General features: G+C 41.1%; 1 protein-coding gene across 1 annotated transcript in view; it reads left to right on the plus strand.

Moving 5' to 3' along the window:
* Positions 1–20700, plus strand: part of LOC123311362 — a 1278848-nt gene that overhangs the window by 74783 nt on the left and 1183365 nt on the right. Inside the window, exon 3 of the mRNA XM_044895271.1 lies at positions 10958–11142. Coding sequence (XP_044751206.1) covers positions 10958–11142 — 185 coding nt within the window. The remainder of the gene's footprint in view (positions 1–10957; positions 11143–20700) is intronic.

Consider the following 20700-nt stretch of genomic DNA (forward strand, 5'->3'; position numbering starts at 1 on the left):
TATTTATTTAACCTTGTAGAAGGGTTGAGGTTGATCCTATAAACCCAAAAATAAAAACAAATATAAAATGAACACCAGTAGAATTGAAAACAAAATTAACATAAGAATCCCGAAATGAAGAATAAAAATAATTTCAATGCGACCTCCATTCGTCCAGTCTATTCTTGAATGCGTTGACTGAAGTAGACTCCACAACAGCAGCCGGCAGCCGATTCCAAGCGTTGAAAACCCTGTTCGGTAGATACATTTGACGAAGTTTTGAATGGTTCCCTCGACAGCTTCAAACGATGGTGACGCAAGTTATTGGTATTTATCTGGAAAAGATCTTTCATTTCATCACCAAAATGCCCATTCAACGCACGAAACCTAAAAATCAGGGCACCTCTTGATCGACGCTCGGCAAAGCTGGGTATATCGAAAATAGCCAGACGTTCCTCATAGGATGGGCGGATGCGTGAGTACGGCATACGTGTGACCCAGCGTTGAAGTCGAGGTAAATCACATCGACAGGAGATCCGGAGTCTAATGCTCTTGTCCAGTCACCAATAGAGGACAATAAATTTGTTGTGGTTGAGCGGTTGGGACGAAAGCCGTGCTGGGAATCCGGAATTGAACTCATCTCAAAACAGAACTGCAGCAGACAATCACAGACAATCCTTTCTAGGACTTTCGAGACCGAAGAAAGTATGCTAATAGGGCGGTAATTTGAGGGATCAAGTTTATCACCCTTCTTGAAGATGGGAGTGATTGATGCAGAGAGCCAGTATGAGGGATTACAGGCTGAAGTGAGCGATTTGGTGAACAGGAGGTGTAGGGGAACAGCAAGAGCACTCGCACAATTCTTGAGAAGACGCGTAGTGACTCCATCTCGGCCGGGAGCCGTATCCACCTTTAGGTCAGACAGATACCTCTCAACAGCTTCCCGAGTTACCTGGATATTAGAAATTTCCCCCGTCACGCGGTCAATGGAAGGCATATACAGAACGAAGAAGCAAAGCTCGTAGACAACACATAAGCGGACACGCCATACCGTCACATATATCCCCGTACTCGTTTCTAACAGTTGGGATGCTAACTTTGCTGTTCAATGAGGCTCTCACATACCTGAACAACTTTTTTCTATTCCCAGACGTAACTAATCTCCTCTTATATGAAGTCCTTGCATTTTTGACAGATTGAGACACAAAGTTCGAGAAAGACCGGTGTATTTCATAGTCAACAGGCGACTGGCTGCGAAGAAACCTTCGCCAAAGTGATCTTTTTTGCCTAATAAGTTTCAAAATTCGCTCGTCAATCCACGGCTTCAGCGGGTTCTCCTTGGTGGTTCTTATCTGCTCGCTTCCAACGACAGCCCTCCGAGTCTCCTCAAGGAACACCCTCCACGCGGAATCGATATCAGAGAGGTCCATGGCATTAACCCAGTCGACAGCATTAAGGTTGGTAGAAACTTCATCGTAATCAATAAATCTCAAGGTTTTCTCTCGTCCTGGTACAATGGGTGTGAAGTTCAATTGAATTTCGGACTTCAACACTGAGTGGTCCGATTTTCCCAAGGGGGGCAAGTAGTTGATATCGGAGATAATATTGAGGGTTGAAACAATGAATAGATCTAGCAGGGAAGGGACCTGACCCGCCCTGAACCTCGTGGGCTGGGACACCATTTTTTTTTTGGTGTAGCAGGGGGAAAATCTGCAAAACAGACGAACACACCCTCTCCTGAGGGGGAACAGTGTGGGGATTCTCACTCTCTGAGCTCGAGACTCACTAAAAACACTAAAAACTTACTGCTTCTTCATGGGTTCCGGGCATTTTGCCTATTAACCAGTTGAGTCTTATGGTTTCTGGACTCTCACACGATCATAGTCGTGTTGATAGTTGTATGCTGCCTATAGCTTTTATAGGTTAAGCTCTTCTTTGGTTACATTTAAATCCTTAACTGATCTCTCGGTCTTCGGTGGTAGGTTCTTGACCTTCTAGTTTCTTCCGTTGGATCGTAGTCGACTTATCTTCGTAGTTCCTCATTTGGATGTTGTTTGGCATTGTCGAATATCCTTTCCGCCTTTTTCTTCATAAATTCTGTAACTGGTTCCCATTCCAAGTCCTTGTAGATTTGTTTGTTCCTAACAAACCAGGGTACGTCCATCGCCATTCTAAGGAGTTTATTCTCAGTGGCCTGTATTTTCTTGATGTGGGTCTTGGCTGCGAAGCCCCATGCCGCCGATCCATATGTGAGTTGTGGTCGCGCAATTGTTTTAATCATCGTCAACTTGATGTTCTTATTCATATGACTTCTTCTGCCTATGAGTGGATAAAGTTTACTCATTGCGGCTTTTGTTTTATCAACAGCACATTTGATGTGGTTTTTCCATGTAAGTCCTCTGTCAAGCGTCACTCCTAGGTATGTTGCTTCATTTTTCCATTCAACCTCTTCTCCATCAACTTCAAGGTTTTCTTCCATCCTCAATCTTCTCTTTTGCAGTAATATTGCTTGAGTCTTTCTTCCATTGATTTGGATTTTCCATTTGATGCACCATTTGATTAATTCATCTATGGCTTCCTGCAATCTCCGGTGTATGATCTCTGGGCGTCGATGTCTGAACGCTATTCCTGTGTCATCTGCGTACAAGGTGAGCATATTTCTAGCATTCTTCGGGATATCATAGACGTATATTACGTAAAGCAGAGGTCCAAGTACCTATCCTTGAGGCACTCCCGCTTCCAATTGTCTGGTTTGAGAAGTGGCTCCATCTATTTTCACATAAAGGTTTCTATTCCTCAGATAGTTCCTTATAATCTTGCATAGCTTGGTCGAATATCCTGCTTTTTTCATCTTGTAGATTAGGCCTTCGTGCCATACTCTATCGAAAGCTCTCTCGATATCCATCAGAACTAATCCTGTGGCCTGTTTGGTCTGCATTCCTTCGGTGACGTATTCTATGAGCCGTAGTAATTGTAGTTCAGTCGAATGTTCTCGTCGAAATCCAAATTGTTCGGGTGGAATTATCTTCAACATTTCTGTTTCCTCATTCAGCCTTTTAGCGATAACCCTCTCGACGATTTTTCCTAGTGCTGATAGTAGGCTGATTGGTCTATAATTTTGAGGAAATTTCCGTTCCTTTCCAGGCTTGTTGAAAACTATCATTTTTGCAGTTTTCCATCTCTTTGGGTAGTATTCGGTCCTCATCACTCCGTTTGTTATATTCGTCAAGGCTGCTATTCCTTTTCTAGGCAATTTATTCAACATATGATTCGTTATCCTGTCTTCTCCTGGCGCTTTCCTGTTTTTCAATTTCATTATGATATCTTTGATTTCTGTTTTTGAAGCCGGTTTTGGAATGATTTCGGTTTCCGGTGGTTCCATCATCAGTTCTTCGTTTGCCTCCACTTCTTCTTCTAGATCTTCATTGTCATCATCATTTCTGTAATTTATTCTGGCTTCTCTCTCAATTGAGTCGGCAAGTGCTTCGGCTTTTTCAAGTCTCGTATATACCATTCCGTTTGCACCATGCAGTGGAGGTATAACTGTCCGTTCCCGTCGTAAGCGTTTTTGCATTTTCCAAGCCGAGTGATCTATTGTATTCAGTTACCTTAATCTCTGGTGCCATCTGTTATTACGCAGTTCTGTTAAAGCATTTTTCAATATCTGACTATGCTCATTCAATTTCTTCTTGTCTTCTTCTCTTTTTGTTGTTCTCTAAATTTTCTGAGTCTTCTGTTCTTTTTTATAAGTTCCTTTATATCCCTTGGCGTATCTCCATGTGAATGTTTCGGAATTGGTTTCCTTATTCTCTTGGTGCTTTCTTCATAGGCTTCTTTTATTTGGTTTTCCAATTTTTCAACTGCTTCATCACGGGTGTTTATTTGGGGAATTTCCGTGATTTTATCCTGAAGTAAATTCTTATATTTCTCCCAGTCTGTGCGATCCTTGGTTTGTGTCTCTTCTTCGTTTCTTGGGCCATGTCCCACTATGAATTCTATGGGATTGTGGTCTGAAGTTCCGTCTTCTATTGTATCAATGCTGATTTCTTCAGTGATGTCTTTCATTACGTACATCGGGTAGTCCATTTACTCTTGGTATGTAGGTCGGTATATCAGGTTCTATCACAACTGCATTAAGTTTTTCAGCATAAATCTTCAGTCTTCTCCCGTTGGTATTTTCCACTCTACTATTCCATTCCTGCGATTTGCAGTTAAGATAACCAATTATGATTTTAGGGTGTCTTCCTTCTAGTAGCATTTTTAGATCCTCTTCCAGCATGTCCTTATCCGGTGATTTATAAGTTGAAATTATCTTCACTTGTCCTCGATTAGTATTCACAATAATCGATATTGCTTCTACTTCTTGTCCATCGAATATTTGGTCGAAATGGTGATCCATATTCCTTCTAGCCAGTATAGCAACGCCACCTGTGCTGTTAGGTCTATCATTTCTGTAGATATCGTAATTGGGAAATGCTATCCGAACGTTGGGGTTAAGTCTTGTTTCTTGAAGAGCTATGACATCCGGTCTCTTCTCTTCAATCAGTTCTTCGAATTCTGGTCTGCGGGCTCTCAGTCCTTCGACGTTCCAAGAGACGATTATGAGATTGTTCTGTATCGTCGTATCAGCCATTAAATATTCTTAATAATTTGCTGCATCTTCTTCTCAATCTCTTTCTCCAGATTCTGCATCACCGTGCTGAGGAGGTTTTTCGTGAACTTATCCAGTTCCTCAGTGATTCCAGAAATTCCTTTCCTGGTTTCGGCTTTTTTGACGGTTTTTGCCTTTTCCGTCTTTTTCTCTGGATTCTTCGTCTCTTTGACCACTTTGGTTGCAGTTTCCTGGGGTTTCTTCACTTCCGAAGAGTTTTGGGATGGCTTCGGTGTATTTTGTGTTGGCCTCGAGCTGGTCTGGTTCGATCTTGGCGATCTCTTGGTCTTTTTAGTGACCAATTTCCATTCGCTACATCCCTTGTAGCCGACTGGATGTCCTTGCTCTCCACAGAGAACACAAGAGGCATTTCGCTCCTCGTTCTCCCTGGTAAGCGTACACTCCTTGGAGCTGTGATTACCAGAGCATTTCACGCACCTCCATGGAAAAGTGCACTTACTTTGGGCATGTCCATATCGCTGACAGCGATAACATTGTCCAGGCCCGGTCGTCCTTCTCTTAGGTTCAACCACACAGTTCATGTTGTAGAGCCTTCTCACCTCGAAGATACCCTTATTCTGGGTTTTAACCAGCAATAAGGGCATCGGCCTCTTAGTTATATTTGAGGTCATTTTTATGACCTCAGCATCGACGATCCCTTGATCCTTGAGGTCGTCAAGGATCGGCGGGATATCTGCATCCAGCGGTAGATATCTCACTACCGTGTAGATTTTCTTTTCTTCCTCCCGTTGAAGAGTGTAAAACTCCCTATTTATTTTATGAAGGAAGTCCGTCATCCTTCTGTGGTCTTCCGCGGTTTGTGGAACGACCCTAATTCCGTCCTTCACAGTTGTCGCTCTGCTATATTTAATTCCGTTTCGCATTAACGCGTTGGAAATTGACGTCCATTCTGACGTACCTCTCAGGGTGACTGGGGGGATTTTTTCTTTCCTCTCCTCCACTGGAGTGGTTTTCTGTTGAGCTGAGGCTGTACCCATCGTCGTGATGGGTGGAATTTTACCTTTTTTTGGTATCTCCGTTGCTTTTTTTTGCGGTCTCTTCGTCTGAAGATGCACTTTCTTTACGCGCGCGTTTTGTGGGTGGTGCGTTCTGGGTTTTTGCAACTTGAGTTGCAAAATTTTTCTTCTTTTCCGGTTCTGGAGCTACTTCCTGTTTGGAGGAATTTTTGGGGACCGCTACCGGCTTTGCAATTTCTGCAAATGTGGGGGATTTCTGTGCCGTAATGTGTTTTGCAATTTCCTCAAAACTAGGGGATTGAGGCGCTTTAATTTTATTAACTTCCTCTCTCAAGAGGCGTATCTCCCCGACCAACTGAGCTACGGTTTCAGTTAATTTATTTATTTGAGCCTTCAATCGCTCATTCTCTTCTTTGAGCCTTACAAACTCCTCTGCTTCTCTATCGATGAATTCTTCAGTGTCCGTAGCTTCCATGTAGGAGCTCTCATTGTCTGAGACCTCCGACATGGCTTTTTGGACGTATTGAACTATATGAGGTATTTCTGTGTAATAATGAATATTGGAAATACTCACTAATATGTTACTACTAAGCTATGTGGCTAAGTTATATATTTTCTATACTATAAGAAAAATAAATCGACTCACCAGTGATATCCGTGGAACCAGCGATCTTGGAGATGATCTGGACTCGACACTGAATACACTGAATTTGAACGAATTTCCGCTCTATAACACATGCACTTATAGAACTTACAAAAAACTTCGGAAGTTTCGTAGACGGAATCAAAAATTCCGTAGCTTCGCTAGTGTACACTTTCACTTCGACTTTCTCTTCCACTTTCTCTTTTACAACACGAGAGATGACGTATCGCACTGGTATCATTCAACACATCTACCTGCTTCAACGTCTCGAGGTGTACCTGAAAATCGAAAATGGGGGACACCAGCTGCCGACATCCTGAGTTAAGAATAAACTCTGCATATGGATAAGAGGCTGAGCTCTGTGGAGGAATAACTGCAAAGGTCCAGTCGATGTCTGGACGATTGAAGTCACCAGTGATTAAGAAATTGCGATGAAGCGAGGAAGCTCTATTCAGAAATTGTATGCAATCATGGTCCGAGTCACAGGGACGGGGTCGATAGACACATCCAACAAAAACCGAAGATTGCTGATCATAAATGTGTAAGAAAAGGTTGTCCACGCCCTGCCAATCATTCTGAACTAAATCTTATTTGAAAATTTTAGAGATTTCATCACTAATGAAGATGCAGACACCGCGATAACCCACAGCTTCGAAACTATCGCATCTATAAACAGAAAAGCCTGGGATAAGAATAATAGAATCGGAAATCGACGGTTTTGACCAAGTCTCCGTGATAAAAATGATTAATGGTTTATGTAATTGAACCACAGCAATGAGTTCATCAAATTTGGATCATATTGACTGGATATTGGTGTAGAGAATTGGCCAGACTGTAAGGTCGTTTAGTTTTTTGAACCTCCGGAATAAGAGGGCTGCTGTGGGCAATTCACAGTTCTGGGAGTGTGTTGGATATATTTGATGGTGAGATCCTTCTCGCCACGCTTTTGTCGCTCTTTCAAATCCTGTTTTGATATGTTTCGAAATTTGGGATGTGCACGTAGAGAAGCCTTATTGCGAAGTATGCTAGTAACAACCTCTGGTTTAGAAAACACTTACCTCATCCATCTAGGCTTAGAATTGGAAGAGGCCTTTGATCTAAGTCTGGATACGCTTACCAGTGAAAGGTTTGATGACTTGTGGATGTGCTCCACGATACCAGATGCCAAATTGGTATCCTCTGAGCCATTGGCGCTCTCCGGTGCGTTGGTTAGTATAAGGTTATAAGACCTGATTACTTGATCCAGAATTTCAGAAGATAATAGGGCATCCACGGCCACTGGTGAACAGCCTCCAGCAACGGAGGATTCAACGCCGGCCACCCTGTTAATAATAAATGACAAATTATCGGATAGTGCAGTCTGGCCCGAGCGCAGTTCACAAATCTCCCCCTCACAAGATCTCAACGCAGCATCATGATCAGCCAGTATTTTGGCGTGCCGGGTGATAGCATCGGAACAATTCAGATGGCCGGGAAGGTCATCCTGGCGTCTCTCAATACGTTTGTTTCATGCTGAAAGTCAGATTGCCCATCTGATCCATTAACACCTCGAAGTGTTTAACAGTCATCATCATCTCACCCCCACCAACATCCCCGTCCAAGCGCGCCACGGATGACTGAGATGCATGTCGTTACCCCTGAGAGCCACTCCGAAGCTGCCTCACACCAGGTGTGCACGCAGAGCACGCCCATCCCTCCTTATCCTCTCCCAAACTAGCAACATCGTCTCCCGTCAGATTAACGCAATCATAATGGAAATGCTTCCTACATTTCACGCACCGAATAAACTTCGGAGAGCCTACCTCACTACAAATAGTACAAATGCGCGGCATGGTTGCTGTAATCAGTATTCTCTCTGCAACGGGATGGAAAGGAAAAGACTTTTCACCTTCACGGACCTATGAGAAGGGCTTTCACAGAATGGGAAGGTCACGGTCAGGAAAAGAAAGAGAAGATATAGGAAAAAAAGAGAATATCACTATTTTATTTTCCAGCAGACTGGAACTTGGGTACACTGTATATGGGACGGTCAAACCTCCCAGGCTCAAAGACAGTCGACGCGGCGACAAGCAGGAAAGAATGTAAACAAAAGTATATATAAATAGTGGGATCAGCTACAATGCAGCAACGAGAACGGAAATATTAAATATTACAGACTGAATGTAAAAAAAAAGACGGCGGAAGGCGATCTCCAGTATCGAGCAGACCGAAACGTGGGTACACGCCCTGCGGTCAGAGTTGCCGGCCGAACGAGTTAGGCTCAAGGTCAACCGACGCGGTGTCGAATAAGAAAGAATGTAAACAAAACATAAAAATTGTGAATTTAGCTACAATTAAACCACGAAAATGCAAGAAACTAATTGAAGGGTTAACAGGCAACATAAAATAAATAATGAATCTGTAAGTTTCTGATAGAAAGGTTGCGATTTACCAGAGATTTTCGAGAATGTATTGCACAGCAACACACACACGTCCAGTTCAAACTGATGTTCAAAGATACTTTTTCAATATATGTAGTTATTTTATATTCTAAGGATCTATATGGTTCTATGACTGAACTATCATAAAATAAGTATTTGCGCCTCTACATTTCTACTCCGTTAAAGCCTTAGAACATAGAATATCAGAAAGGAGCTTTTTCGAATAAATGTGACGGGAATTGTGCGACGGAAACGGCCATATTGGTCTTCCAAATTTTGATTTGGAAGGTGGTAGACTTGGAAGTCAAATGAACAAAGTGATATTTCAACTTTAATTTTGGTAATTTGGATTTTTGAAATTTGCTAGAAATAAGGATTTTGGATATTTAAGCGTGAATAATTCATAGGTAGGTGATTCTTTTAAGCTGAATATCAGGTATTAATTATGAATTCCTGAATTTCATGACATAACAAGGTTATTCCATGACAATAACACTCCATGGGCGTAGGTGATGTTAAGCCAGAGACCTTAATACCATTAAGTATATAGCCAGGCAGTGTTAGGAGGGGTGAATTTTCGGTTTGATTATTAATTTGAACGAGCTTGAAAAAGCTTCTGATTTCACGTCAGTGCTTTCCTAATTTTTTTGATCAATCAGAATCAACTGACTATTGAAGTTAGTTTTTTGAAAACTTCAAAGTGTCCTACGCCACTGTTGAAACGAAAATATATGTCGGCTATATTTCCCCTATATTCCGGTCAAATTGAAATGAGCAATATGCTCCTTCCTGTTATTCTATATTCTAAGGTTAAAGCTACAACAGGACTACTTGGAAACAGTCGAACACTCTGCAGAAAGCAAAATGCGTAAACTGATTGCATGAAAGAACCATAACGAGGTTATTCATGATTACGTTGACATATCTGCGTCGACCTACTGGTTGAATTCCGGAAGGTTGGTTCCCGAGACTTCATCCTCGCCATCCAAGATCAGGTGATTCCAACAAGAAATTACATGAAATATATCGCCAAGGATGCCTCAGTGACGGATGATAGCTGTGGTTATGGCTGCTCGACCCGCGAAACTATCCAGCACATCATCGGTGGGATGTCAGCTCGCGGGCACGGAGTACAAGAATAGACATAATGCTGTTGCCAAAATTCTTCACCAAAAATTGGCAATAAAAAACCAACTTATGAGGTAAAAAAGGAACATCACAAGCTCTACTGGGATCGCACGGTTCTCACAGACCGGAAAATAACCCACAATAGACCAGATCTCATATTGCTGAATTAGGATGATAACAGATCATTATTCATCGACGTGCGATTCCAAACAATAATAATCTTCTAGATAGGCACACTGAAAAAAATTTCAAAATACAGATATCTCGAGGAACAAACTAGGAGACAGTGGAAGCTGAAAGATGTCAAGATCATCCTAATTGTCATTTCATCTACACGCCTGATACCGTAGAAACTACCAGAGAACTCAGTTGGACAAAAATATTAATAGAGTTATGCAGGAAACAGTAATGCTGGGAACGGCAAGAACCATACGCAAGTGCATGGCGAATGTAGAGGAACACCGTCTGCTCCGACAGGAAGTGCGGGAGGATCAGGAATCCAACCGACAGCGAATAAACGAGGAGCGACCCGAATTCGATCTCCACCACGAGCCCGAAAACCTGGAAAGGACTTAAGCAGAGCTTAATCCTTTTGATATCTGGGATGCATGAATGTCCCTCTGGAGAGGAGTGTGAGAGCCGCAATGCTAAAGTCATAATAACAAGAAGGGAAATCTGAAAAAGGACTACTATTTTTATGAAATCAAAAGCAAAAAAGAATATCAAAGAAGCTATAGGATACACATATGGTTGAGTCAGCTATTGAGTGTGAGGATGATTTGTGTTTCTGCATTAATTCCAAATACGATAATGAAAATAGAGGTTGGTTTATTGACTCTGGTGCGTCAAGTCTCATGACTTCAAACAAAAACTTTTTCACTAAGTTGAATATTCATGATGACAAGGTGATTGTATCGAATTCGAACTCATGAAATTGACGGCGTCGTACTTTCGACAGAACTCATAATTCATGTGCGATTCCAAGTCACTATAAACTTATGAGTTGACACTATAGCACGCCACAACAGTCTCAACGCCTGGCCGTAAACGTTAATATAAAATCGCATATTCAGCAGCGCTAGCTAGTTATTCAAAAATATGGATATATTAGGATGTATTAGCATGCAGATGATGTTTTTGATTGAATTTCTTTTTTCAGGCTGTGGGCAGAAGTTTTTCACGTATCAGCTAGTGGAGCTGGTACGGTGAAATGGCAGCAAGTCAGTGAAGATTTAGTTCCTGTTAACATAACCTGCATTCAAGATTCACCTGAATGTGTGTTCCACATCACGGCGTACAATTCACAGGTCGACAAAATATTAGATGTACGGCTGGTTCAACCAGGTAGGTACAGCTCATATATTCTATATTTTTCTGGAGAGAATGTTTAAATGAAATTTTTGGTTGAATTTAACAACCAAATCTATTGAAACAAAGCCGAACTTTTTCATATACACTCACTTTAATTTCTTAAAACAACATGTCAGGAGCGCAAAACAACAAACAATATTTACCATCAACAGAATCATGAGTTGAATCATACTTTCTATCAAAACAATAAAAAATTAATAATCAGCGAAATAGTAGGAGATTTCAGGACTCTGGGCTATATTAACGTCTTCTCTGAAGCCAAAACGAGAGAAAAGAAATCAATTCAGAAACCCTTATCTTTTTTGCACACATCGCTCAAACCCGATGTTAATCGGCGGAGAAATCTTACCACCACCAGACTTTCCACGCACAGATCGGATTCTTTCAATCACTACATTATTCAACCGAATTTCCTGCTCTTTTTCTGCAGCACACTATTAGCGCTCATTACCTAAAATCTTTAAAATCTAGAATCGTTTTGTCAGCTGCTTTATACCACAAATCGAAATCATTTTTCCTTGAATAAATGATTTTGCAGCGTCTTGCTGCAACAATGTAGATCCGCGCGTTACATCGTTCAAATTATCCCGAATGAATTGTGAATTCCCATAGTCCAACTTATGAGATGGAGGAAGGTGTTTTTTTTTTCTATTACAAAAAAGCGAAAAAATCTGCTAGGAAAATAGTGGCAGTTGAAAAAGAGAAAGCTGATTCCGATTTTTACCAGAAGCTAGAAATGGCCACTGGAAACGACTTATATAGAGTGGCAAAACGTTGATATAATGAAAGCAAGGACTTTAAAACCACGAAATATATTAAAAACAAAGAGGGCACATTGCTAACGAATGACAAGGATATCTGTGATAGATGGTATGAGCACTACAAAGACTTATTAAACGAGGAGTTTCCTAGGCAACAAGAAGAATCGCAACCAGAAACGAAAGGACCCATAAATGAGATAACACCGTCAGAGGTGAGAGAAGCAATCTCTAAAATGAAAAATCATAAAGCAACAGGTCCAGACGATATACCGGCTGAGCTGTGGAAATTGCTAGGACAGAATGGGGAGATATGGCTCTCGATGCTATTTAATCAAATTATGGCCGAGGGAGCGATGCCCGAATCTTGTAGAGGAAGTATAATGATCCCTTTCTATAAAAATAAAGGCGACGTTAGAGATTGCGGTAACTTCAGATGTATTAAACTCACATCGCACACCCTCAAGATTTGGGAGCGTGTCTTGAGTAGCCGCCTCAAGAGCCTGATAAGTCTGACAGAATATGGGTTTACTTCTGGGAAGGGAACCACTGATGCAATGCATGCCGAGAGGTTATTGATCGAAAGAGCTCGGGAGAACAGACAAAATCTTTGGATCGTTTTTATGGACCTGGAAAAAACGTTTGATCGCGTACCAAGAACTTTAATATGGCAAGCCTTAAGATCCCAAGGCGTTCCGGAGCTGTATATAGATCTGATTGCGGATATGTATTGCATTCATTCATTCATTCATTGCTATATCCCGTTACCGGGAATAAATCTACAAAAAGAAGAAGGAAAAAAAAAAAAAAATTCGAACAGACTTGTAACTTCTTAGTGCTAGTTGCGACTGTGTGCCCTCCTGTGACTTAAGAGACCCAACCGTGACCTGCAGATCCTTCCACACTCAGGGCATGGATAGTCTCCAACCAGATCTGGCCGCCGCTGTATCCTTCTCGATTCTCCATTATAACTGTGGACCAAAGACCTCCACTGTGACCTGTCTAACGCTAGTTGTTCCCAGTTATGATTAGCATTAACTGATTTTAGGGATTGATGTAGTGTATCCTTAAACCGCTTATACTGGCCTCCTGGTTTCCGGGCTCCCTCAGTGAGTTCGCCGTATAGAGCTATTTTGGGGAGTCTTGTGTCTTGCATCCTCAGAATGTGGCCGCTCCATCTGAGTCGGGCCCTCGCACAAACAAGTGTCCGAAGTCCAGCTTCAGCGTCAACGTTGGGGTTGATCAGGGAAGTGCTCTTAGCCCTATGCTATTTTGTCGTCATTGACTACCTCATAAAAAAATTCAAAAACCCATACCGTGGAACCTCTTCTATGCTGATGACGTGGCCTTGATAGCGGAAAGTTGGCGAGAGGTGCAGGACAGTTTGGAGCAATGGAGGAGATCTTTCGAATCAAACGGATTGCGTATTAGCAGGGCTAAGACGGAGTACATGGTGTTCAGCTTCGGCCCTGACAGCTCGGGTAACGAGCTCAAGCTGGACGGAGAAACTCTTACAAGAGTGAATAAGTTTAGATACCCTGGGCTGATATTTATATCAGCTGTTACTCTGTGATTTATCACAGAGTAACATCTGGATGGAACAAGTGGTTGTCAAGCACCCTCTGTGACTACAAGGATGCCGTTAGACCGTCTTTACTATACGGTAGCGAAACAAGGGGTACAAGACGAATGGATAGGGTTCAAAATGCGTATATACGGGGTAGCTTCAAGGTGGCACCAATTACCGAAAAATTGAAGGAATCCATATTGAGGTGGTTTGGACATGTGATGCGTAGACCGGAAGATCACGTAGTGAAGAAAAGCCTTTCCATGGCTACTAAGAATAGGCAGAGAGGCAGGCCCCTGACTACCTGGATGACGAATGTCCAGAGGGACATGAGGGAGTTGGGCCTGTCAGCTGATGACGCTTATCGGCGAGATGAATGGCGCCTCAAAATTAGGAAAGCCGACCCCGCATAACGAGAAAGGGCTAGGACGAAGAAGAAAGGAGGAAGGTGTTTTCTTTATGAAAGGCAAAAGTTGGAGATTCCACTGATAACCGTTTATTGAACAAGCTAACTGCGGACTCTGATTGTTACACAAACGAGTCGTAGTTTATGTACACCAATAATTAAGAATAGTAAACAATAGTTGACAATGTGATTCATGGCGCCGACCTTGCTTAGTTGAGTATTCTTTGGTTCCTTTATTTGGTGCAAGGCTAGACGACAATATATTATAAAAATTAGCTACTTCAATCAACCTTCTGATTGTTACATTATCTTATGCTATGAATATGATGAAATATTTCCTACATTAATTTATTTTCTGTTGAGTCCATTTTTTGGCTTAACATATTGCAGTCTCTTAAAATGGACCGGGATCAAAAGGTGTCCTCGGATCGAGATGTCCGCAATGTCCGTACATGTCTGCGTATATCGGGTGCTCCTCGTTGCTAGAGTGAACGGCGTTATTAATCAGTCTGCTGTGGTTTGATGGTTGCATCTCCACTGCGTTCTCCTCTTGCTGTTCCTATTTTTCATTCAGGTCTGGAATCTCAAACTGATAATGATTTTTTTGTATCATCCTGTAGAGTAGTTCCTCACTGTATTGTAATTCCTTTAGAGTCAGATAATCTGGGTGATTATTTATTTGTTTACACCTTTCGATGAATCTGATGCAGTATGCGATGCTTCTCTTGGTTTCGTTCCACGATGAAGCGCTGATTTCTTGATCTTGTGCTTCTTTTTGTATTGTCATTACGGTTTTTGTCTCATCCACCATTTTTAACGCTGGGGGCATTGGTATTTCAACATTTTCACTCTCATCCTTTTTTCGTAACTATTCTGGTCCCTGGAACCATATAGACTCTTGTAGACTTCCTATGGAAGTTCCCCTGTATGCTAAATCTGCTGGATTTTTCTTTGTGCTCAGATGTCGCCAGCGAGCTGGTGGGATATTCTGTTTGATATTGTTTACCCGGTTTGTTATGAAAACACCTTGTTGTTTATTCTGATTGTTTGTAATTTGATAAAACAATAATTGAATCCGTATAACATGTTATTGGTATATTATTCACATCCAGAGCCGCAATAACTTTTTTCATCAACGTACTTAGCAATTCAGCTCCTTATAATTCTAGTTGTGTACGTTTGGTTTTTAGTGGTGCGACTTTTGCCTTTGGTGTCAATAAGTTGACGTGTACTTGGTAGAGGGGGTAGTTGCTTTTATGTAAATCGTAGCTGAATATGCCATCAGGAAGATCCCTTCTTGGGACGCTAAGGTTATTTATTCCTTTTAGATCATACTTGAATTTTGCCCAACTTTCTTCGATGCCTTGTGGTAATTTTTCATCCCATGTACATTGAATTTTCCGTACATCTTGTAATAGTACATTGGCCACTATCACAAGAGGCGCTAAAAGCCCCAGTGGATCGTAGATGGACGCTATGTTGGACAGTATGTCCTTTTTGACGTGATTTCCACTTTATTATCCTTAGCGTGATAGTGCAGTGTATCTTGTTGTTTTCCAAATGATTCCTAACGTTTTCTCACATTGCTCTCCGAGGGCTAGGTCCTGAGTCTGGGGGTCTGTATCTACGTTACCCTTCCATTTACGCAAATTGAATCCACCCCTTCTCATTACTTCGGTTAATTCCTGTCGTATTGGCATCGCCTCGGTTCGCGAATCTGCACCTATTAATGCATCACCCACGTAAATATTATTCAATATTAATGTGGCTGCTCTTTTGGATAAGTTGCCTTTTCATCTTCGGCCAGTTGATGCAATGTCCTTTGTTATCAATGGACTTTATTCATCATCCATTTTCAGGGAGAAGTGGACTGTATAAGTTGTTTATTAGATCGTATTTCTTGGAAAGCAGGAAGAAAGACTTTTTAATTAACAATGATATTTATTCGTTGTCAAAGTCGAATAAAATCTGCTTAATTCACATTATCTCAATCTCCGTCAACATATGTCGAGATTCTTTCGCTGCATGCGTGATGGAAATATAAATTAAATGCATTTTTACAGTGACGGATCTTAACATTCCACCCACTTCATTTTATATGTGTAAAATGACAAAGCTATACTAATACTAATACACAGCATATCAGGCAAATCGAAAATAAATGAGAATATTGTATCTAATAAGGGCATGAGAGGCAAAAAGAAATTGTAGTCAACACAAATATCTAAATGAAAATAGCTGTGAATACAAAGATACATCAATAAATCAATATATTAAGAGGCATCGCTTTCAGGCACTGCTTTTGACAACAAAATCAACTTATGAACAGGACGTTCTAAGACGGTGGTAGCGGTTCGTAATTTTACTACGCGAACCAAGTCATCTTTACCACGAAATACTTCTACAACTCGTGCTAAAGGCCACTTGGCGGGGGGAGTATTTTCAGCTGTAATCAAAACAAGGTCATTCGATTGAAGAGAAGGCTGATTGAACTGCCATTTATTTCTAACTTGAAGTGACTGCAGATATGGAGGTGACAGGAGAAATTTTGAAATCTGAACAAGAAGGTTCAGGAACGATGAAAGAAGGTGAATTAATCAAAAAATGTGCCGGAGTAAGCGGCTGTATGTCACTAATATCATCGTGCAAGCTCGTTAAAGGTCTAGAGTTCAAGCAGGCTTCTACCTGCGTCAGCAGTGTGTAAAATTCTTCGAATGTAAGAGTATGCGAGGCTACGACTCGTCGCAGATGGTGTTTGGCAGACTTGACTGCAGCCTCCCATATTCCTTCAAAATGGGGAGCAGCGGGCGGATTGAAATGCCAGTTGGTCCCTTCAGCAACAAGAGTTCTAAAAACAGTATCTATGAAGGCAGTAGATTTCTCAAATAATTCCCTAAGTTCTTTATCCGCTCCAACAAAGGTTGTTCCACGATCACTATAAATATCGGAGCAAAATCCACGCCTAGAAGTGAACCTTCTGAAGGCAGCAATGAATTCTTTGGATGAGTAACCAGAGACCAACTCTAGATGTACAGAACGTGTGCTTAAGCAAATGAATAAGGCAATATAACCTTTATAGGTTTTTTGGCCTCGACCAGGAGAAGCTCTAATGTTGTGAGGCCCGGCATAATCCACACCAGCCTTGGGAAAAGGACGGCTAGGTCGAGTTCGAAACTCGGGTAAATTGCCCAACTTCTGATACATTGCGCTTCTTCTGTCTCTCAAGCAAGAATGACATTTGTGAATTATGCTTTTCACCAGCTGTCGCCCACGAACTATCCAAAAGTCTCTTCTTAGTGTGGCAAGTGTTAATTTAACACCACCATGCAAAGTTTTAGAATGGTAAAATTTAACAAGAAGTGATGATAATGGCGATTCAAATGGCAAAATCATAGGATGCATTTCTTCAAATTCAAGAAATGAGTTCTGCAGTCGACCACCCACTCTGATCAAACTCTTACTCAGTAAGGGATCCAACCTCAAAATTTTGGTATTTTTTTGTATTGGGCAACTTTCTCTCAGCAATTTGATCTCTTTCGAATAATAAGATTGTTGCACTAAGTAAACCCATGCTAGACGAGACCTGTTCAATTCATGAGTGTTCAATTCTAAGTTATAAGAAGTCTGAACGTTTTTGAACCAACTGAATGAAAACATTGTGCACTTGTGAGACAAGTTGACTTTGTCCACCAATTTACTGAGAAATTGTAAAATATGAGCTGTAACTCTCAAGAGTTTCTGTACACTTGAAAATCTCTCAAGTAGATCCCAAACTGGTTTAGGATGATATGATACCAAAGTAGAGGTGAAGCTATGATTATTGATTAGCGATGAGCGGGGACTCTCAACTGAATTTTGAGAGGTGGTTGCAAATGGTTCATTATCTCTAGACAGCCATTTAGGACCTTGCCACCATAACTGATAGTTAAGCAAGTCACTTGGCTTCAGACCTCGAGAAATACAATCAGCTGGATTTTCAATTCCTCTGACATGTCTCCAAGAAGCATCAGGAACCAAAGTATGTATTTTGGATCACCGATTCGCAATGAATATAGGCCAACGTGAAGGATGATCATTCGGCTAAAACAACACATCAGTGGAATCGGACCACAGATGTACGTTACAGTTTTTTATGTGTAAAGCATCAACAACTCTTCGAGAAAGTTTAGCTAGCAGAGTAGCTGCACACAACTCCAACCTGGGGATAGTAAGTAAGGGTTTTATAGGAGACACTTTTGTTTTAGCTTGAAGTAAGTTCACTACAACCTCATTTCCACTGATAATACGAAGATACACCACAGCTCCATAAGCAAGCATGAAGAATCAGCAAAACCGTGGATCTCGCAGAGGTTAGCATCAGGATTATAACCCAACCAGCGATTGAGTTTGAGACCATTTAGAACACAGAGATCTCGGTACCAACACAGCCATTGTCTGGTCATGTCAGTATCCAACTGATCATCCCAATCGATTTTATTAATCCAAAGCTTTTGTATGAAAATCTTTGCTGTGACAATCACAGGGGAAAGCCACCCAAGAGGATCAAATAGTTTGGCTATTTTAGAAAGAATAACCCTCTTAGTGATATTCATATCGTCGCAGTCAGAGATACTTCCGACTCTGAATATAAAACTATCTGTTGTATCTGCTGTAGCGTATAACCTCCTGAAAGTGTGTCATCCATGTATGTCTCATCTTGTAAAATACTTGCACCCAGTGGCGGCTGGTCTGTGAGGGCTATAGGGCTACAGCCCCCCATACAAGAAATCACAAGAAATCAATCCTTTTATGCTATTTACCTTCCCATACGATTTTCAATGAAAATATTACTTTCCACGGTTATTTATATAATTTATTAATGTAAAACTTTCATGCGACTCCTGCAGTTTTGTTTATTTCAATCATAATCTAGCAGTTCGTCCCTGCATGGGCGATGAATCGTGTAGCCCCGAATTCTTGCATTCGGACAGTCATTCGGCTCCAGCCGCAACTCTTCGTGTCGGTCGTTTTAAGGAGTAAAAGGGCTACGATAAAAGTCGCCCCTATCCGCTTCATTCTAGCCGCTGCCGGCTAGCGTATAGACATCCTAGCGTGCGTTCGTATTTGTTTACGTTTTCAAATCACGGCGGACAATATAGTGTTCAAAATATTTTAAAAACTGATTTCGCGAGGCTTTCGCTGGCGGAAAAAAGCCGTATTCAACTGCTGGGTAGACCGACTGCCGATTTAAATTTAATCCAGGCAGATAAAACTCCAAAAACTTCTTAAGACAAGTGTATAACAATTGATAACGTATGGGCAAGGGCAGGATTTAGAGATTTGAAGCACCTTAATGAAAAAATTAAGAAGCATGAGCTATCTGCCAAGCATGTAAATTGTTCGACAGAATTAGCTTTTCTGGTTACGACTAATATCGCTGCTCAATTAGAATACCGGAATAATAGTATTAAGCACAACGAGCAAGTAGATAAGAATAGGTATGTTTCAAAAAGAATTATAAATAGCATAAAATTTTGCGGAAAACTGGTTTTAAAATTTCATATTTTTATTATTATTCTAAAAGTAGCCCCCTAGTGAACTAGATCATGAGCCGCCACTGCTTGCACCTAATGGGAAAAGATGTTTTTCATCCTTGGCAAGCTGTCTAGTGACCCTAATAGCTAAGAAAGGGCTAGAGACCATGCCATATGTCACCGTTTGGAGCTGCCAAATTCTAATTGGTTCATTCGAATTGAACCTCCAGAGTATACACTGAAAGACTTGATCGCTAGGATGGATCAATATTTGACGAAACATTAGTTGGATATCTGTAACAAAAACGAATTCGTATTTTCTCCAACGCAGAATTAACGAAGTTAAATCGGGCAACAAATTAGGACCAGAATAAAGATGATCATTTATTGAACAATCATTCAATGCTTAAGCAGAGCCATTGAACACAGTTCGCAGTTTAGCAATGGAGTTACTACGTTTCAGGATCCCATGATGGGGCAACAAGTAACGAACATCAGCAAGATCGTCTTCACTCACCCTCTTCATATGGTTTGAGTCTATATAGTTTTGCATAAATTCCCTGTAAAGACGACCAAATTCGGGATCTTTTTCAAATTTTCGCTCCATTCGTTCCAAAGATCTTTTAGCAATATCATATATACCAGGAAAGCTTAACATAGACTTATCATCTATCTTGAATGGCAATTGAACTATATAGCGACCATCTGCAGCACGAGAACAAGTATTAGCAAAAAATGTTTCGGTTGCAGTTTCATCAGGAGTAAGATGTCTTTCAATTTCGGTGAATTCCTCCAATGCAAAAAATTGAGACAAAAGATCTCTCACCTTCATCTGATAATCAGAAACCTGCAGAACCGAAGGCGAGCACTCGAAACATGGATTTGGCGAGTTCCCTGATACAATCCACCCAAGAGATGTCTTCATAGCTACTGGCTCACTTGGTTCACCACGTACAATGTCACCCTCAATAATTCTCGCATGTATAGATGAACCCAATAGTATTTCTATTTGTCCCCTGTTAGCAAAATAGGGGTCAGCAAGGACAAGATGATTTATGTGTGAAAAGGCAATTTCACTATTATCGGGATTAGGTGCATAAGAAGTTATTCTAGGAATAACAAAAGCTTGAACTGAGCAAAAAAAGTCTGAGTTGAACCGAGGTTTCAGAGTAAAAGTTACTAATTTGCGACAAGTGTAATGTTTTCTTCCTCCAACACCCGAAATTGGCAAATTAACTGGTTGACACTTCAAGTTGAGTCTTTTATATAAAGTTTCAGAAATAAAGG

This window comes from Coccinella septempunctata, chromosome 4 (genome assembly GCF_907165205.1).
Source record: "Coccinella septempunctata chromosome 4, icCocSept1.1, whole genome shotgun sequence".
Taxonomy (NCBI): Eukaryota; Metazoa; Arthropoda; class Insecta; order Coleoptera; family Coccinellidae; genus Coccinella; species Coccinella septempunctata.